This window comes from Etheostoma cragini, chromosome 10, assembly GCF_013103735.1.
Source record: "Etheostoma cragini isolate CJK2018 chromosome 10, CSU_Ecrag_1.0, whole genome shotgun sequence".
Taxonomy (NCBI): domain Eukaryota; kingdom Metazoa; phylum Chordata; class Actinopteri; order Perciformes; family Percidae; genus Etheostoma; species Etheostoma cragini.
Genome location: NC_048416.1, coordinates 20525530 through 20542969, shown reverse-complemented (window position 1 = coordinate 20542969; position 17440 = coordinate 20525530). Strand labels below are relative to the sequence as shown.

The following is a 17440-nucleotide window of genomic DNA, read 5'->3' as shown; positions in this document are numbered from 1 at the left end:
TATACGTATTAATAGTTTTAGAAATTGTGCTACAAGAATCACGATTAGCGCTTAAGCATTCAGAAAAAACTGTAAGAAAGAAAAAAAAACGTTATTATATTTAGTTGCTGCGACACTTTTCTTTTCTCATGCTATAGCTCCCCCATATTGAGAAAGTGCAAGCATGGTGCATGTGTGATGATCATCTAGCCTTTTTTGTTGCCATATTGATGTATTATTGACAACCAATCAGCTCTGTCTGTTATTGAAAATATATGAGGCAGTTCAGAGTCCTTGTAGACAAATATAGTTGTATCGAAAAGCCCATGCACAAGACATGATATATTGTTTATTCCTGAAGTGTATCTCTAACTATCAAACCATTCTTGAATAAGAATTTGCTGATGGCATGCTCATGCTTCTGAACATTATACAGTATACTAAAAGAGTGGTGGTGGCAGGAGTCATATTCTGATTGTATCTCTGTGTGTGTGTGTGTGTGTGTGTGTGTGTGTGTGTGTGTGTGTGTGTGTGTGTGTGTGAGTGTGTGTGTGTGGGTATGTGTGTGTGTGTGTGTGTGTGTGTGTGTGTGTGTGTGTGTGTGTGTGTGTGTGTGTGTGTGTGTGTGTGTGTGTGTGTGTGTGCCTACCTCATCAGGAAGCAGTGAAGGAGAACCACAAGAAGAAGGAGATGGAGGAGAAGATCAAGAGAGCCAAGCTGGCGAAGGAGAAAGCAGAGCGGGAGAAGCAGGAGCGCCAGCAGCAGAAGAAGCAGCTGATTGACATGAACAAAGGTATGCCACTTCTCCCTGCGCTACCGCAGAAACAGAGACAGGGAGGCAGGTGGGGAGTAAGCATGAGGAGAACAGGAGGATAGAAAGGGGGTTTCATGGAATTGTACCTAACACAGATTTGAACTCTAATGGAAGAGGATAATGTGTAGGAGTGGGGGAGTCATCTTTTTTAGCTGTGAAGGAATCCTATACTTACTCCCAAAGCTGATGCAATGCTTCCAAACAACAGACAGATTATGCTACTTTTAGCTTGTTTTTTTCCCCACGGTACATTTGCTCACATAGAAAAAAACATTTTTTCCTGCAGAATATGCACATGCATTTCTAAACATTTAACACATGTAAAGTCATAGTGTTTTATTTCTCGAGTAGTGCAAGTTATTGGAACATAGTCATTCATAATTACTAAGACTGTTTATGCCCTAAAGAACTGGCTGTGACACACCAATTGTAGGTCACATGGATGGACAGGAATCTGTGGTCAACTTAAAATAGAATAGAATAGAATGCCTTTATTGTCATTGTACACAAGTGTAGTACCTGTGCAATGCGATTGAAGAAACCCCTTTACAGTGTTGACACGAAATACAAAAATATAAGAATATATAATATAAAAATATAAAGTATTGGTAGTGCAGAGTTAAATAAGAGGCGGAAATTGGCTCTAGATTGCTTTCAGCACGATCATGCATCGTTTTATCATGGACAAGCAACACAACTAAAAAGTTATCATTCTTCCAGTCTGACACTGTTTACGGGCAGAATGCTATATTTATTGTCGTGAATCATTGGAATTACTCTATTGTCCTTCAGCAATGCCAGTAAACCATGTATTGATCAGTCTACAGTAAGTTGCAGTGTTTCAGACATGAAAAAGGAGAGAGACTGAGCTGGATGCCTGTGTCTAGTTATGCCAATGACACTGGGAAAGAATCTCAAGCCTGAAGGGGCTTTGCAAACCGTCAGTGTGGTCTTTTGTCCATGTCTTTGACAAACGGACTGGGATTTCCACAGTTCACCAGCGTCTAAATGTCATCGTCCACTAAGGACCTCACTGGAGCTCAACCACATTGGGAAATGTGACAAGACAGTCTTCAGTATGCCACAAACTCTCCAAGATAATTGATGCATGCTGCAGCTTTTTCTTTTTTCTTTTTTTTTCCCTGAGCAGTGACCTCTTTGAAAGCTTCACTTTTAATAATCCAACATCGTTGAGCTTAAGGAGTCTGTCTACCCCTCTCTCTCATGCTGGCTAACCAGATGGAGAAGGGTTGAGAAGTAGGTATGATATTAAATATTTCTGCCAGAGCAGATTTTGATCTTAGTTTCTGAATGCCATAATATGACCTGCATGAATAAAACATGAGGATGACATGAGTAACGTTGCCTGCAGCCTTGGAGATAGTGGGGATTGTCCTCCAAACCAACACCTAGCCCGTTGGACTGTCACAATGACCTTGGCAGTTATAAAATTCATAAATTAAAAAAAAAAAAATTACTGTCAAGGTTCTTACCTGCATTGCCTACAAATTTTCATTAAACCTTGAATAGTTCCTTTCTATGTACTTGAGATGCAGTCAGAGACAGGACAATTAAATGCAGAGCTCTTTAAAGAGATCCTGTGGATGGTAATCTGAACGTGAGCCAGTTTGAGGCAGTTTGGAGTTTATAGCAGCTCGGTGTTTTGCTCTTGTATGTTTTTTATTTTTCTTTATGTTTCTCTTTTAGCTATTTGGTTGGAACACACATAGCAGACTAGTCAGCGTTTTCTTGCTGCACATCTTCCCTTTATTTGCCTCTACTCCTCTCCAGTTGACAGGCTTGAGACTCTTGGCTTTTTTTCTCCCAATCCTTTCCTGAAATTCTGTGTGTGCTTCACATGCTGTTTTTGAGTTAGTTTTTTAAGAATCCTTTTCACATCAATATTTCACGCTGAGCGTCAGCTGTGTTTCTGTGAGAGTTGATGAAATTAAGGTAACGTTCGGCACAAAGAGGCCTTTTTAATTCCTCTTACCATTGTTACAAGGCTAAGCTAACCTGGACTTATAACACAAAGGAACACAGCTACTAAAGGCTAACCTAGCCGGTAACATTTATCCCCCTGTCTCCTTTTCCCTGCATGTTGCGTTTAACGTGAGAATGAGATTATATTTACCTTAACGAGTGTATGTCTTTCCTACTTGTGGAGGGATTGTGCTTTGTTCTCACCCAGACACTGCATGGTTTTGCGTCTGAAGATGGCGGGTTGTTCGGTGACCACGCCGTTGCTCCAGGTTCACTGCCCTGCACGCTGTGTTGGCGGTCTCGACCTGTTTGCCCCGCTCTTCCTTGTTGTTGTAGTTCAGCTATTGTAAAGTATGTTTATAAAAGTTGTGTTGTGGGAAGACGAGAACAGAATTTCACTGTCTTTGTCTTCATTAGTGTTCTTAGTGTAGTAGGTTTGTGGTTTGCAGCCTTCAGCGTGCCGTTTCCGTGATTGTCCCCAGCTGCAACAGCTACGTTTTCAGAGTCACACAAACACGCCCCCTCATGTCACGTCAGCACATTACCCATCAGCTATCTAGTCATAAAACACTAAACTGAAATGAATCACGTTGAAACATTTCCCACATTAATTTAGCATTTTAAAGGCTAAAAGTCAAATTTATGTGTTAAACAAGAATAGATCAAGCTTAATATACCTATTAGTGTCTTTATTTTCATCCAAACCTTGGTTTGATAGATAGATAGATAGATAGATAGATAGATAGATAGATAGATAGATAGATAGATAGATAGATGAACAGATAATTTCTATGTGTACACATCTATTAGCCTGAACAGATGGAGGAAACATAAGGCTATTGTCTTATGAGAATTATGTACAGGTCAATATCTATTTAATGGATTTACTGATTTACTCATTTTATTGCTTAAAAGACTGTTAGATGGATCATACTGTTGTGTTTAATGCAATTTCAAGAGGCTATTTTTGAGAAGGGATATATTTTATGCAATTTCACAAATTGGGACCTAATCCTCTTTGCTTGCAAATGATTAACAATGAAATGCATATTTAATGAGAGTTTAATTCATTTAGCTTTTGCCAGAGTGGCACCAGGGTGGGGGATGGGAAACCGACAAATGCATTTAGGAAACTGATTATAAAAAAAAAATTTAAGCATATACCCTCTGCAAGTGCATTTTTATGTGCACTTCTTCAACAAGCATGATTGTTAGATGAGACAAGTGCAAAACAAAACGTGTTTTCCTTATGAAGTATTGGAAATCCTAATGTAGGAAATTGCTTATGAAATCATTACCCAGTCACCCCATTTGTTTTAATTTGCTTTAAGTGGATTTCCATATTCTCTTGAACTGACCAGATGTTCAACATTTACCAAATTGTTTTACTTCACTGAATATAACTGGTAAACACTGCAGAATAAACCCAACTGATTCTTCTGTCTAAAACAGAGGAATATGGTTCACCACAGCAGGATGTTTTTTATTTTTCTTGTGGCATATGAAACAATGTCGCAAGCAGCCTGCTGAGTGTGTCAAGAACCGGAGCATGGTAGAGCATCTGGACGCTGTTTCTCTTAGGCATTTGTGGAGAGTAGCGAGCCCCTCCGGCCACCTACTCGGCTGGCATCACCGGGGTCATTGCTCCCGTCTGGGGCAAGTGTCTGCACCCACATGTCAACTGTGTACCCCAGTCAAATCCACTAAGCTTTGAACAGAGCCGGAAAGCGCACATGCCGCTTTGAACACAATGCATCTTGGCATAAAGCCCATAAGAACAAACAAACAACCAGGACAAAAAAAAAAAATTGAGCATTGTATTAAGTCCAGGCGGTTTTCCCAGGTACTACAGATAAATAGTGAAATACTTTGTGATTAACATGTTTACTGTCAACTTTCTCAGACTTACTTCATACGTAGGAGTTTCCAGTATGTGAATAGTTTTAGTAGCTTTTGTAACAGCCCCCTTCACCATATGAACCTCTGAAAAACATTTGTATTGCCAACCTGAGGGATATCAAGTTTAGAAGCATATTGATTGTAGCCTACAAGTTTTACAACAACTTTTATGGGTGTACCAACTGTCTGCTATTATACTTAAACACATTATACGTAATCCAACTGGATTTATGTATTTTTAAATGACATAATTTTCTTAACTAATCTTAGATCTCAAAATATGATTATTTGATTGGGGAAAAAAACTTTTGTAACAAACTATGTCAAATTAATTATTAAAACGGTCCTAGACAGTATTATTGAAACACTGAAATGCATTAAGAGGATCCACAGATGCTGTTTTTATGATTAACTTTTACCTGCAAAGTGATCATTTTTTACTGGATGAATTAGAGCCCACTCAGCCGCTTCAGTCCATTGTTGCTTGCAGACACCAGCAGAATGCAGACCTATATATTGGGTGGCTCTGAGGGAATATTATAGTGGAAAAATGTGTTTGTGTTATTATAAATATTAAACACATTATTATCGCCTTTAATGCGGTTGTCTTTCTGCACACAACAGCTGGAAGTTGTGTATACCTCATACTCTTTCACTGTGTTTAAAAATCATCCCATTAGTAGAAATCATAGCTTATTATGTTGAACTTCTCAGAGGGACCCAGTCACAGATATTTAAAAATAAAAAATAAATGTATGTAATGTAAGACCCTGATAGCAGTGTATGGGTTGTTTGTCATTGTAAGTGAATACTTAAATGGTGTTTCTTTTTTGACTTTACCACATTTTAAAATTATTTTTGCGTCTTCCTTTTCTCACCAAAAGCTTTTTTTGTCCGCTGGTAATAGTCGTCTAGCTGCCGTTTTTCCCATTCAGCAAAGGCCTGCTAGAATGAGGTCTCCATGTCTCTATGATTCTCTGCAGAGAGCCGCTGGCATGTTGACAATGATGGGCCTGCAGCTTCTATTTATGCATCCTCCTTGACAACCTTTCACACTTTGAGGATGAAGGGGGGTATGTTTACATAAATAAAAGTGGGCTCCTCTCAAAAAAGCATTCTGTTTACTAAATACAAATTCTTAATACAAGCAAAATAAGTTAGTGTAGGCTTTGACTCCATTTCCGACTACAGTGACTGTATGTTAATTTTTTGTGTACATTTCAGTATTATCCAGACTTTTAAATGTAGATTTAAAAAGATCGATGTGTAACATTTGTTAGATAAAATCAGTTCAGATCCCGACCATAGAAACTAAGAATTTCTTAGAGGCTGATGGAGTCTATTAAAATCACTTATATCGATTCTATAAAGCTAACACGTCTTCATCTGAGTGTATTTTCTGTTTTTACTGTGTTTTCTCTTGTTTGTGCTTTTTCCTGAAAGATACAGTTGTGGAAGTAATTGTTTTTCTTTTGTTTACCGAAGCACATTTTTTTCAAATTCAGGTGTCTATTAGTGTGGTATGCTAAACTAAATTGACATTTTTCTGTGCAGCTGGCTGACTGGCTCTAGCTGGCATAGCCCTGTCAGGAATGACAACGGCAGAGATGTGGATTGATGGCTTAGTGTGACACTGACAGCTGCCGCTAGGCCAGTGCATACCTGTGTCGCAGCCATGCCAGCTAGGTGATCATAGACAAGCGCTGACAGGCGGAGGTGAGGTGGACAGGGTTGCTCTCTAAGTTTGCATAGTGTCCCCGCAGCATAGCCGACATGGCAAACAATATCACCAGGGGAGATAGCCTTATAGAGACATGAAGGTCAGAAACCTAAGTAGATAAAAGAAATTTTCACTCACCATTCCTCAGCTTAGCTCAGGAAATGAAGCTAGTATTAGGAAGCTAAAGCTGACCTTCATGTTTTCTACAGAATATAACAAACAAGGACAGACCTTTCCAGAATATAATGATGATATATGGCACAGTGCCTCTACATTTGCTGTCTGTTTATTCCCCAAATTGTAATTTCTTTGTCATGCTACTGATAGCTTTCTTGTCTGGTTTTACATTTGTAGTATCTGATGAGTTATAAGAATGAGGGATATTTTACTACATCTGCATATGGATGCTTCAGCAGTGGAATGCCAAACTCTGAACAAATTGCCTCTTTTTTTTGTCTTGACATTTGAGCTGTGTCGATCCAGAGTGCAAGATGTGCAAGGCATGCTCTGAAACTCCCGAGTATAGATTGGTGAATTCCATCATTACCTTGAAAGATGGGAACAAGGGCACCAGGATTATCTGCTGTCATACACACATTCTAATAAATAACAGCATATAAGTTAGTGCCAGATCTCCAGTCGAAATCCACCTCTAGGCCATGATGCCACACATAATATGGCTGACTGCATCTCAACTAAGGCCCGTAAGAGCAAGCAGCATGAATAGAAACATGTAGAAAGGAGAATTATTCACAAACAAATGACAGGCAAGTAATAAATCTGATTGACTGACAAAATTACGTTTCGTAAGTGAATACAAAAATACTTTCCCAATACTCATCCTCCCCGATTATAACACTTTCAATGCATATCCAATATATAAATGTCAGCATGAGGAAAATGAGCCTGGCTTTATAGGAAGCCTTTTAATAGTATATCTTAAATAACATAGTTTATTAGTAATTAAAAGCAACATCAGGGAAAAGTCTCTTTCACATTTTTGTCAGTTTTCCTCATGCAGTATATTGTCAAGTTCAGTATGTATTGTTTCACAGTTTGTATCTTGTGACACTTTCTTTTGTATTGAGGGGAACACTAATTAAATTGCAGCTTAAAGCTTTTAAACACTTTTATCTTTTATCTTTAACTTTACTTAGTTAAGGTCACAATTGAGGAAGTGAGATATGCATCAGATATCTCTGCCTTTCCGGTTTTCTCTCTCTTAGTCCCTCCGAGTCTGTGTGTCTCTTTTTTTGTGTCTCACACTCACTATACTCATCTCGCCATGTTCTTTTCTCTCAGCCCCTTGCTTTTGTAAATGTTCTCCTTTTTCTTGGTGAAATCAGCTCAGGCACAGTTGAATCTCATTAATTTGTGGGTGGTTCAAGTGCCTGATCATTTCCCCTCCCAGATCTGGACCCCGCCAGTCACTTTACAGTCAATCAAACCTAATTACCCTCACTACAAAGACCATCAAATCCCATTGTCAAATCCATTTAGCTTCCCCGGACAGCACTGCCTTTCAGTGATGCAAACAGCCCATGTGTGGTTTGGTTCAGACGTTAAAATGATCAGGATTCCAAACTCAAATGTGTCACTTGTGTAAAATTAGTAATATACACTGCCCTGGTTGGATGAAATCCAAAAATATTCATAGCAATTTAATAACAAAACTTTATTTACATAGCACATTTTCAAGACAAGGTCTTTCACAGAGAAGATCAACAAACAGAATAAGTGTAAATCATAAAAACAACAGGAATGGGCACCCAGATAGCTCAGTAGTTAGAGCGGGTTCCCAACCCAGATAGCTCAGTAGTTAGAGCGGGTTCCCAACCCAGATAGCTCAGTAGTTAGAGCGGGTTCCCATATACAGAGGCTTGCTCCTCGACGCAGCGGCCCCGGATTCGAATCCGGCCTGCGGCCCCTTTGCTGCATGTCACTCTCCCTCTCTCTCTCTCTCCCCCTTTCACACATATAGGTGGCACCATCAATAAAACAATAAGTGAAATAAACAGTAAGTTATAAAACATAATTAAAATCAATTTGAATAGAAACCTTTTAGTGCTTAGCATGTTAAAACTAATTTTAATGTGAATTAGCAGCAAAACGTGTGATTGCATTTATGCACCTGTGTAGGATTTGAAAATTCCTCCTAGTAATATTATTTAAAAAAAGACACTAGGTAGCAATGCTCTTTAAAGCACCAATCCCCTCCTGAGGATTTAACCTGAGGAAACTAGAATAAAAGTAAAATTATCAACACAGACTACACCAACTTTCACTTGGATTGTCTTATTTTCCTTGGAACAAATACAGATTTTATGCTAACAGAAGGATTTGAAAGATACTATAAAACCAACAAATTGTAGCAGATTTCACAACTGCTCTGATATCATGGCAAAGATCAGATCAGAAAACACAGACACTGGAATCTAGTAGATGAGGTAAGAAAAAAGAGAAACTCCAAACCAAAGCTACTCTTTACTCAGGTGCTCCGATACAGAACAGAGTTGAACAGAGTGTGCCTTATAGAAGTTGCGCTTTCTATCTAGTTGCCTGTAAGACCACACATTCCGATCAGTTTACAGTGACAGCTGTAAGGAAATGGTTAAGAGCAGTCACCATCAGCGTTTATAACGTTGTGAGGCAACTGTGAAAATGCATGTGGTTTACGGTCTACCATATAGCAGCTAAATTTAGCAGTACCTAGCCTATGGAACAGTGGCGCTAGGGCGACTACTCTGCTGTGATGACCAGCTCCTGTGGCCCTGCTGGCACCCTGACATGATGACCCCATGTGGCTTAGAGAAAGTGTGTCAACTTAACATCTGTCAGTGCTGGGTTGGAGCTCTCCCTTGTGTGTTGGTGGTGTAGCCACCAACCACAGCAGTAGGCAGGAGCAGTGGATAGAATATGGTGGCTGGGGGGGCCCGCAGGCAGTAGAAGTAAATTATAGCAGAAGAAGCAGAGTGTGGTGACTACTACTTTGCAAGCATCTCTCTCTCTCCCCCTCTTCCCATCTCCCAACCTCCCCTTCCTACTGTTTCTCACTTGGGGCCTGGAAGCATCCATCCAGATGGAGGGTTTATTTTTGTTTTTGTTTGTTTACTTATTCATGCATCCAGCTATTCGGGGCATCGCATGGGCTTTCGTTCCACCACAGAATGCAAATCGCCACGGCGGCTAATCCACTTTCATCCTTCCCTTGTCGACATCCAACTTCTCTCCACGTTTCCTCCTAGTCTCTTGCAGTCAGGACATCTCCATTTCTTTTAGAGTATAGGATCAGGCCTGCGGTGACCAGGCCAGCCCAGCTCCAACACTCTCTACTTTATGCATGTCAAGCACAATACACCTCTCACCTCCCACCCACCTTTCCCTTCTTCAAGACATTCTTTCCTCTCTCCACATTTTCCGTTCCTCTTTCCCCCCCCCCTTGACCCTGGCGCCACACGGGCTCATATCAAGAGGAAAGTAGATTCTACACTGCCATTCCCCCTGGAATGGAGGGTTGTGGGAGCATCCTTAATTTAGTTAGAGAGGACATGAGTGGGTTTGCTCATCAAGTTGTTACAGTAAAACAATCCATATGAATGAGCTAGCAAATCTACCTTTTTATTAGCCATTTTACCCTCCCTTTCTCCTTTTTCATCCTCTCTTTTTCACTGAAGTAGACTAGTAACATGTACACACGCGTGCGCCACACACACACACACACACAAACGCGCACACACATACGCACATACACACACACACACCACATTAAGCACAAATTACTAAATAAAGGCCTGTATGAAAAGTTTATTGGCTCATTGTTTCAAGGCTTTTGTCAGAGTTGGGTTGTTGGACTGCAGGGAGATGGAAAAAAAGTGAAAAACAAAGGATAGACATCTAACAGGTGCATGACTTCAGTCCTTCGCGCACGTGTTTTCTGTGGCATTAATGGTGTCCGTCTGCCTGGGTCTTAAAAGCTACTGGGACTGCAGGTAAGGAGGGCGAAGGGAGGGGGGTGACTCCACTCAGTAAATGAGTAAACAGCACAACGGGGAGAGGAGAGGGATATTGAGTAATGCAGGTGGTTGTGTATATCTAGGTGGCTGGGCCTGAATTTTAGATGTAAAAGTAACACAAACCAGGTGCATACAAGTGAGATAGAAAGAGGGAAACAAGATTAAAAGAAAGTGTGGTTGATGCCTCTCCACCTGGTCATAACGCAATACTCCCCTCCCTCCACCCAAGCCTTTGTTTCACGGCTAATGGTCCGGGTTAATTGCACAGGTGACTCATTGTGGGGGAACAGATGGGCTCAAATGTGTTCAAAAGCAATCCGCAGCAAGCAAAAAAAAAATGGGAACAACTTGTTCCTCGCCTCTTCGTTCTTTCTTTTCTTTCTCATCTTCTCTACTGGAATCATGGAGGGTGACTGGGGTGAGGTTAAACTCTCACTGTGTTCCTCTCTCACACTGGTGTCAATTAATCAAGCACAAGGCCTGTAAGCACTCATTAGATCTCATTACAGTGCAAATTAGACTCAGGGATTGGCTACTGGAAGGATAGTGGATAGTAGTAGAAAATAGACATCTCTCCCGTGCCCTGTATTCCTCATGTCAAACACTTCAATTTGTTTATAAAGGAGAGTGCTATGCTTTTATAAATACCAAGGATATGTAGCTTGATTGATTAAAATATGTGACTTTGACAAATGTCGTTATTTTGTATTGTTACGCTGTTATTTATCTTTTCAATTAACATGCCACTCTTGCTACCAGTTTAACTCGTGGCATAAAGGATGTCATAATTTGCCATTATATTAGAAACCCACACGTACCAGACAAAAGCTTTTTAGAGTTCTTTGATTTATTTGTCTCCCTTTTCCCCCATGAATCATGAAGGCTGCATGTGAGCCATCAGAAATTGAAGTCTCAATCGATCCACAGTGTTTTTTCTCCTCAGCACAACATGCAGGAGATGACAGATAGCAAATTGAATTTATGAACACGCTTTGTTGACACTGCTGCATAATTATAGGAATGCAATGCCTTTGGTGTTTGAAAAAAAGCCCAGCATTTTATTCAAATACATACAATGTTTTCTGCTTGAATGATTGAGTGAAAGACTTTGTCACGTTTTTGAGGCGACAGCTGTTACTGTTATTCTGTAGTTATATCCATATTCTGATTATTGTAGATGGCTGATTTTAATTGGCAGAAATAAACAAATGAGATGTCAGGTTTTGCATAATTCAAGCTTGTTTGTTTGATTCCTAACTGGTTCCTTGACTGAGGTTTAAGAGTTTGTGTGGAAGCTTTCGATGATGCATTGGTTTTTCTGAAAGACTTGGCTAGAGTCCTGTGTATCCTCTAACTGATCTTGCCATGAGCATCCATGGGTATAGGTCATTCTGCTTACATTAGTCCTAGTAGACTCTCTATCTGCCTCTTTCTAACTATCTTTTCATCCCTCACTGTCTTTGTCAAACTCATTTCTCAGCCGAGAAATCTGCCCCATACATTTAGGTTAGTTAAGTGGAGCTAATAGAATACAACATGCATTTGTATCACTAAAAATGAGTATGCAGGTTTTTTAAGTGTAGGTGAGGGTCATATGTGCCTTTGCTTGCATACTGCTGTGTACATTTTGGAAATAATTAAATGTCATGGGGCTCAGGCCGTCAAGTGGCAAGGAAGGTGTTTTACTGCCTTGTGTCATGGCTTGCTCCACTAGTCCCTCTCAATAACCCACTCCAGCACACACACCTCCCTTTTCTTCCCAGCTGCCAGTCTACACTGTCTTTCTCTCATCTTTCTGCCTGTATTATGCCTCTGCCCTCATTCTCTCCCTTTACATGTTTCTTCCTCAATTGCAACACTTACAATATCTGTGCTTACACTTTTCCTAACCCTCCCTTTTCACCCTCCCAACTGTTGACACTTGATTGTGTGTTCAGCTCCTGGGATTGGTGAATAGTACATCACAGCTGCTTTCTTTCACTTTTACTGTAGGTACTTTTTTTTCTTCGGGAAAAACTAATCTGATGTGTGAAGTTTTTGTGCCAATCTTGCTGAGAGCACATTGGCATTGTCATCCCTTCTAATTAGAAAATGTGATAGTGCCGCTTGTAAATATATTGCAGAGTGAGCCTATCCCCAGGGCTCACTGTTACATTTGGCACAGCCTCTGGGTATCAACTGATACAGGTGTGTGTGTGTGTGGGGGGGGGGGGGGGGGGGGGGGGGGTGGAACAGGTATACCATCTCTCTGGGAGGCAGAGTTTTTTGTTAGAGATTTCTGCTCTTTTTAGCTGTTTAAAAAAGTACATAAAAGTGCAAAAGCCACAGCCATGTTCCACACTTCAACAAGCTTTAATAAAATCATTAAAGAACCCCAGGGCTGCCTGTTGGGGGTGCCCAGAAAGGTGTTTCATAACTGGAAGGGTTTGTCTATGTCTTGGGTATTAGCCCATCTTAACCCATTTAGAAAGCAATTTCCTGTGAGCAGAGGGGATCTTTCCTCTTGAGAAAGATCTTTGGGCATAAAAGGTTAGCTTTTCTGTAATTCCTCCGCATGCAATCTACCACTGCTGCTAATGAGAAGCGAAAGAATATTTGCCCTAGGTTTAACAGCTCAAAAATAAGACGAGTGAATCGTAGGAATGAGGCAGAACCGTCTGCTAAAGGGGGCAATGTTACAACAAGTGATGAAAAATGTTTGTTCCGGGGATAACTGGAACAAGTGTAGTCAAATAATATTCAGTTTTATTTCTTTTTCTAATAAGGGCTTATCTTGTCTTTGTTAAATATATACACACAAATGCACATAAATGTTAATAAGTCTGAAGGTTCATTTAAGACAAGTTCTTGCTAAGAGTAAGGCTGCTCAAGTTTAAGCTGTGGTTCAGTAGGACATAGTTAATTGAGCACGGTAGGGTGATAGGGGAATATGTTTCCCATTTTAGTCATTTTGGTTCTTTGTGTCTGGAGTCCTCTTGCTGAAGTCTACTAGGGCTCCCAAGCCCTGGCCATTACAAATGATGAATTGTGCTACAGTTAAGCTGGAAGTAGGACAAATTGATCAAAGTGTCAGGTGCCCCCTGTGATGTCTAGGTCTCCATGAAGAAGGCAGGGAAGAAGAAGTTGTCAAAAAGTTTCTTGTGCCAAGGTGGTTGTAGATGCATGTTTACCTGCCGCTTAACACTTTCTTCTGTCAGACTCACATTGTGTCCTTGCTAGCCTACATAAGAAGAAGGAGTAGTTAAAGATCTTGGGAGTTGATGCAGTTACAGTAGCTGCAAGTTGTTCACCAAATTGTTCTTCAGGTCCACAGCAGACAAAACCCATGCTCCCCCTTTCAAACAAATGAGCTTGCTATCTGAGGTGTAGTGCTGCAATTTAAGATAAGCACTACTTGGCTCGGCTTTGGTTTTGTTCTGATAAAGCTGGTCTAATTAAGCTTGATTTAATCGGAATTGCTTTTAAGCACAGCACACAGCCGGAACAGATACTTTGATTTCAAAGTAGCCATTGGAAGGGACTTGAGGAAGAAAGAGAAGGAATGAGATAGAGAGCAAAATTTGTGTGAGTACGAGTTAAGAGTTGCATTTTTTTTTTATTTAAAAAAAGACATGTTTCTATTCTTAGTATTGCTATCTTCGTTTGCTTGCATGACTGCTTGCAGGTTGGGTGGTTTGTTGCTGCAGGAGAAGAGGAAAACGTGCATTTCTCTGGAAATGGCAAAATATGTGCCATTTCCTTAAATTAATCTTGTAGCATTGAGTGTTTTGTTCATAAATTCAATTGCTTGAGTGTCATGTCTCTTTGAGCACACACTAGTTACAAAACATTGATCACCCGAGGTTTCTGGAAAAGGGCTGTGTGCTAAAAGTAGCAGTTGTCTCCACTTATTTTTGAATGTTTCCTTCAGCTGTGGCTGTAAGCGCAGCAGAGAAACAAGATGCCTGGACCCGGATGGTAAACATTGGGGATGAGCTAGTTCACTCATGTATGCAAAGGAATTGATGACCAAGTCTCCAGCTCCACAATAAGTCACCCTAATGATCCTAGTTTAAAATAATGTCTGTTCTGCACCAGAATGATAAAAAGGGTGCCCCTCTGACTCATTAGTATTGGGGTGTAAAGATAGATGACCCAGATAGAGAACCCAAGCTTATTTTGAACCCTGTTTTCATTGAGCAGTCTGCTGCATGTGCACAGCGTGGGCAGAACATTTTATGCTGTCGGTTTCATAGCATTGTAAGTGGCTCCTACCTGTCTCTTCAGCCATGCCAACTGCCTCCAGTTGTCTAGTTTCATGGATCCACACGACAGTTGGAATGGTGGGCTGGGGGGATGTTTTTCGAAGGCCGGACCCAGTGTCATTGACTGAACAATGATAGAGCGCCCTGGTATTGAGCGGCTCCACACTAAATCTTTGTAAAGAGCACTTAGCTCCCATGCGTTAGCCACAGAAAGAATATCTGTCAATGACCATCAGTGGATGCTTTCATCCTGAGGCTCCTCTGCCTGTATTAGTTGCTAAGCACTATATATATTTTTCTTCCTCTCCAGCTGTAAAAAAAATACAGACCTGAGTGACAGGCCTCTGTCTTACTCATAAGCTCTATAAATACCTTGTTTATATCTCACTCAGGCTCTCTTGCTGTCATAAAAGGTGATTGTATATGCACCTTTAGTTAGAGGGCATCTATTGCTTTCACACCAGAATACCTCGAATTAGACCTTGAAGCAGTAATGTAAAAAGGTGTGTGCCTGGGCCTGTACCTGTACAGACCCAAATGTATGTGTTATTATATACTGTATCCTGTTTTAATGTATGTTTCATTCCATAAAACAGTTTGCCTGTATTTCCTGTTCTCTTACAGAGGGAGATGAAACCGGTGTGATGGATAGCCTAATGGAAGCTCTACAGTCCGGAGCAGCCTTCCGTGATCGACGAAAACGAACACCGCGCAATGGTAGGCAGCGAAAAACACTGTCTTTATTTAATGTTTTATTTAATTTATAATGTAATTTTATTTCCCTAAGTCTTATCTGTCTGCAGAAAATAATACCGCCTGCCCCCTTTTGCCCGGGTTCCTACATGTTTGCATGCTGTCTATCATGTGAAAGAAGCTTTGCTCTACAGTTTGTATGTAATTAGTGTGTATTCCAGTGCTTGTGTCCTTTTGACTATAGTTTCAGATTTGTGAGTAACAAGCACATAAAACATGGACACGTATAGGAACATATGTATATATACAGAAAGATGACATAGAAACAACCAAACATGTGGCCCAGTGCAGGTTATTAGCGATTTATTGTCCCTTTGCTATTCATAAAGCACTTATTATTATGTAGCCATGGTGGCTGCAGTTGGACCAAGGCTGATTTAGTGTAATCCTGGTGTTAACACCTTCCATTCTGCCATGATGAATGGCTCGTACCCAGGGGAGCACCACCTAATACGGGTGCCAGGATCAATTCATATACATGTCAGAATTCTACAGAAAAGCTACAGGTGCTGCTATTTCTATACTGGCAATCGTGGTAGGATAAAGGAAGGGAAAATAATATCTGACCAATGGCTGGATTTAAGGATTTTGCAATAGACAGGATACACACAAAGGAAGCAGTAGAAATAAGCTTACAATTTTAAGGCGGAGCAGGCAAATGTTTGTCTAAAATATCGTTTTAGATTGTTGCTGGGTAATATTTAAAATACATTTTAAGCACATTGTGAAATAGACAGCTGTTTACTCTTTACCTATTTAATTCATTTTGTGTTCAAGTTACTTAAGTGTTTCAAGTCATTACAGATTCATCAGCTATTGTTATTCATAGCAGAATGAATAATAAGATATTTTTAGTTGTTATTTGGCAGTGTTCACATATTGTCGCAATTTACATATGCTAGTACGCACTGCAAAAATGTGCGCATGTGTGTGTGTTTTCAAAGCAGTAGAATAATTTTAATCCATCTCAAAAAATTGTTAAATAAAACTAAAAAAAGGCTGTCTGCTATGATATTGGACAAAACAGTGCAAGTTACTATACACAATTGTATTTGAATGCTATTTGTAAATCAAAAACAATATAAAAATATTAAAATACAATGCATGAATGTTAATTTAACTATGATTAAATATTTCAAAAAAAGCATTCACAAGCAAATAACAACTAACATGCACACATACTTGTTTCAACATCTCCAATGCTACTTATCAATAGACATAACCAGCTCCATTCTTCACTTGCAGCTTTTTCATACCATATTTCTGTGTTTGGGTTTAATGTAAGCCGGTGCCTGTGTCCAAATGTGTGTGCACGTGTCTAAGCAAACCTAAAGGGTTTTTGCCAGTCTTTGGGAGTGGTTCATTTTTGCCAAGTATCTGAGATGAGTCACCTCTGATGCACATTTCTCTTTTCCCTTTTTCACCATCCTTCCCCTCTGCTCTTTTTATTTTCTTTTTCTTTCTTTATGTTTTTTTCACCAACATTGTTACAGGTGATCAAAGCCCTTCCAGTCCATCGTCTCGGTGGCCGGGTGCTAACTATGGCAACAGAACCCTAGGTGTGTGTATTTAACTATCTTATAACCCAGGCCCAGCAACACCTTGTCTCCTATTGCACTCCTCCTGGCTGCATAACTCACATGTCCGTCCTGTCAGAACACTCAAGCTGAGCTGGTCTACAACATGCAGAGTCCTGTGCTGAGTTACTGAATTTGACTTAGCAAAGCATGAAAAAATATGTAAGATTTACTGTAAAAAAGCAAAACACACAATACAAAAGAACAAGAACATTCAATTTTAAGTCCTTGCCATTATGGACGTGTAGTATACGGTAACATTATCCCAGTTACTGTGGAACTGTACTTTTGGCTAATGGCCATGAGGCAGAAATTCGCAGAAGAAATGGTGCCCTGTGTTTATTGGAACAAGAGCCAGTAAAACTAACACCAGAAATGTATGTCAAATGTAGGATTTGTTATTAAAACGTCTACCTACAGTAAAAAACAAAAAACAAAACACATATACCTTAAATAAT

The 17440-nt window shown here is 40.1% G+C and overlaps 1 protein-coding gene across 7 annotated transcripts in view; it reads left to right on the top strand.

The window, feature by feature from the left end:
• The window catches only part of diaph2 (diaphanous-related formin 2), a 384094-nt gene that overhangs the window by 323698 nt on the left and 42956 nt on the right, over nucleotides 1–17440 (top strand). For 6 of the 7 annotated variants that reach the window (XM_034884276.1, XM_034884275.1, XM_034884277.1 and 3 more), the window contains 3 exons: nucleotides 637–772; nucleotides 15277–15369; nucleotides 16899–16964. In XM_034884276.1, the coding sequence (XP_034740167.1) occupies nucleotides 637–772; nucleotides 15277–15369; nucleotides 16899–16964 (295 nt within the window). The remainder of the gene's footprint in view (nucleotides 1–636; nucleotides 773–15276; nucleotides 15370–16898; nucleotides 16965–17440) is intronic. The other variant, XM_034884280.1, reaches the window with a different exon arrangement.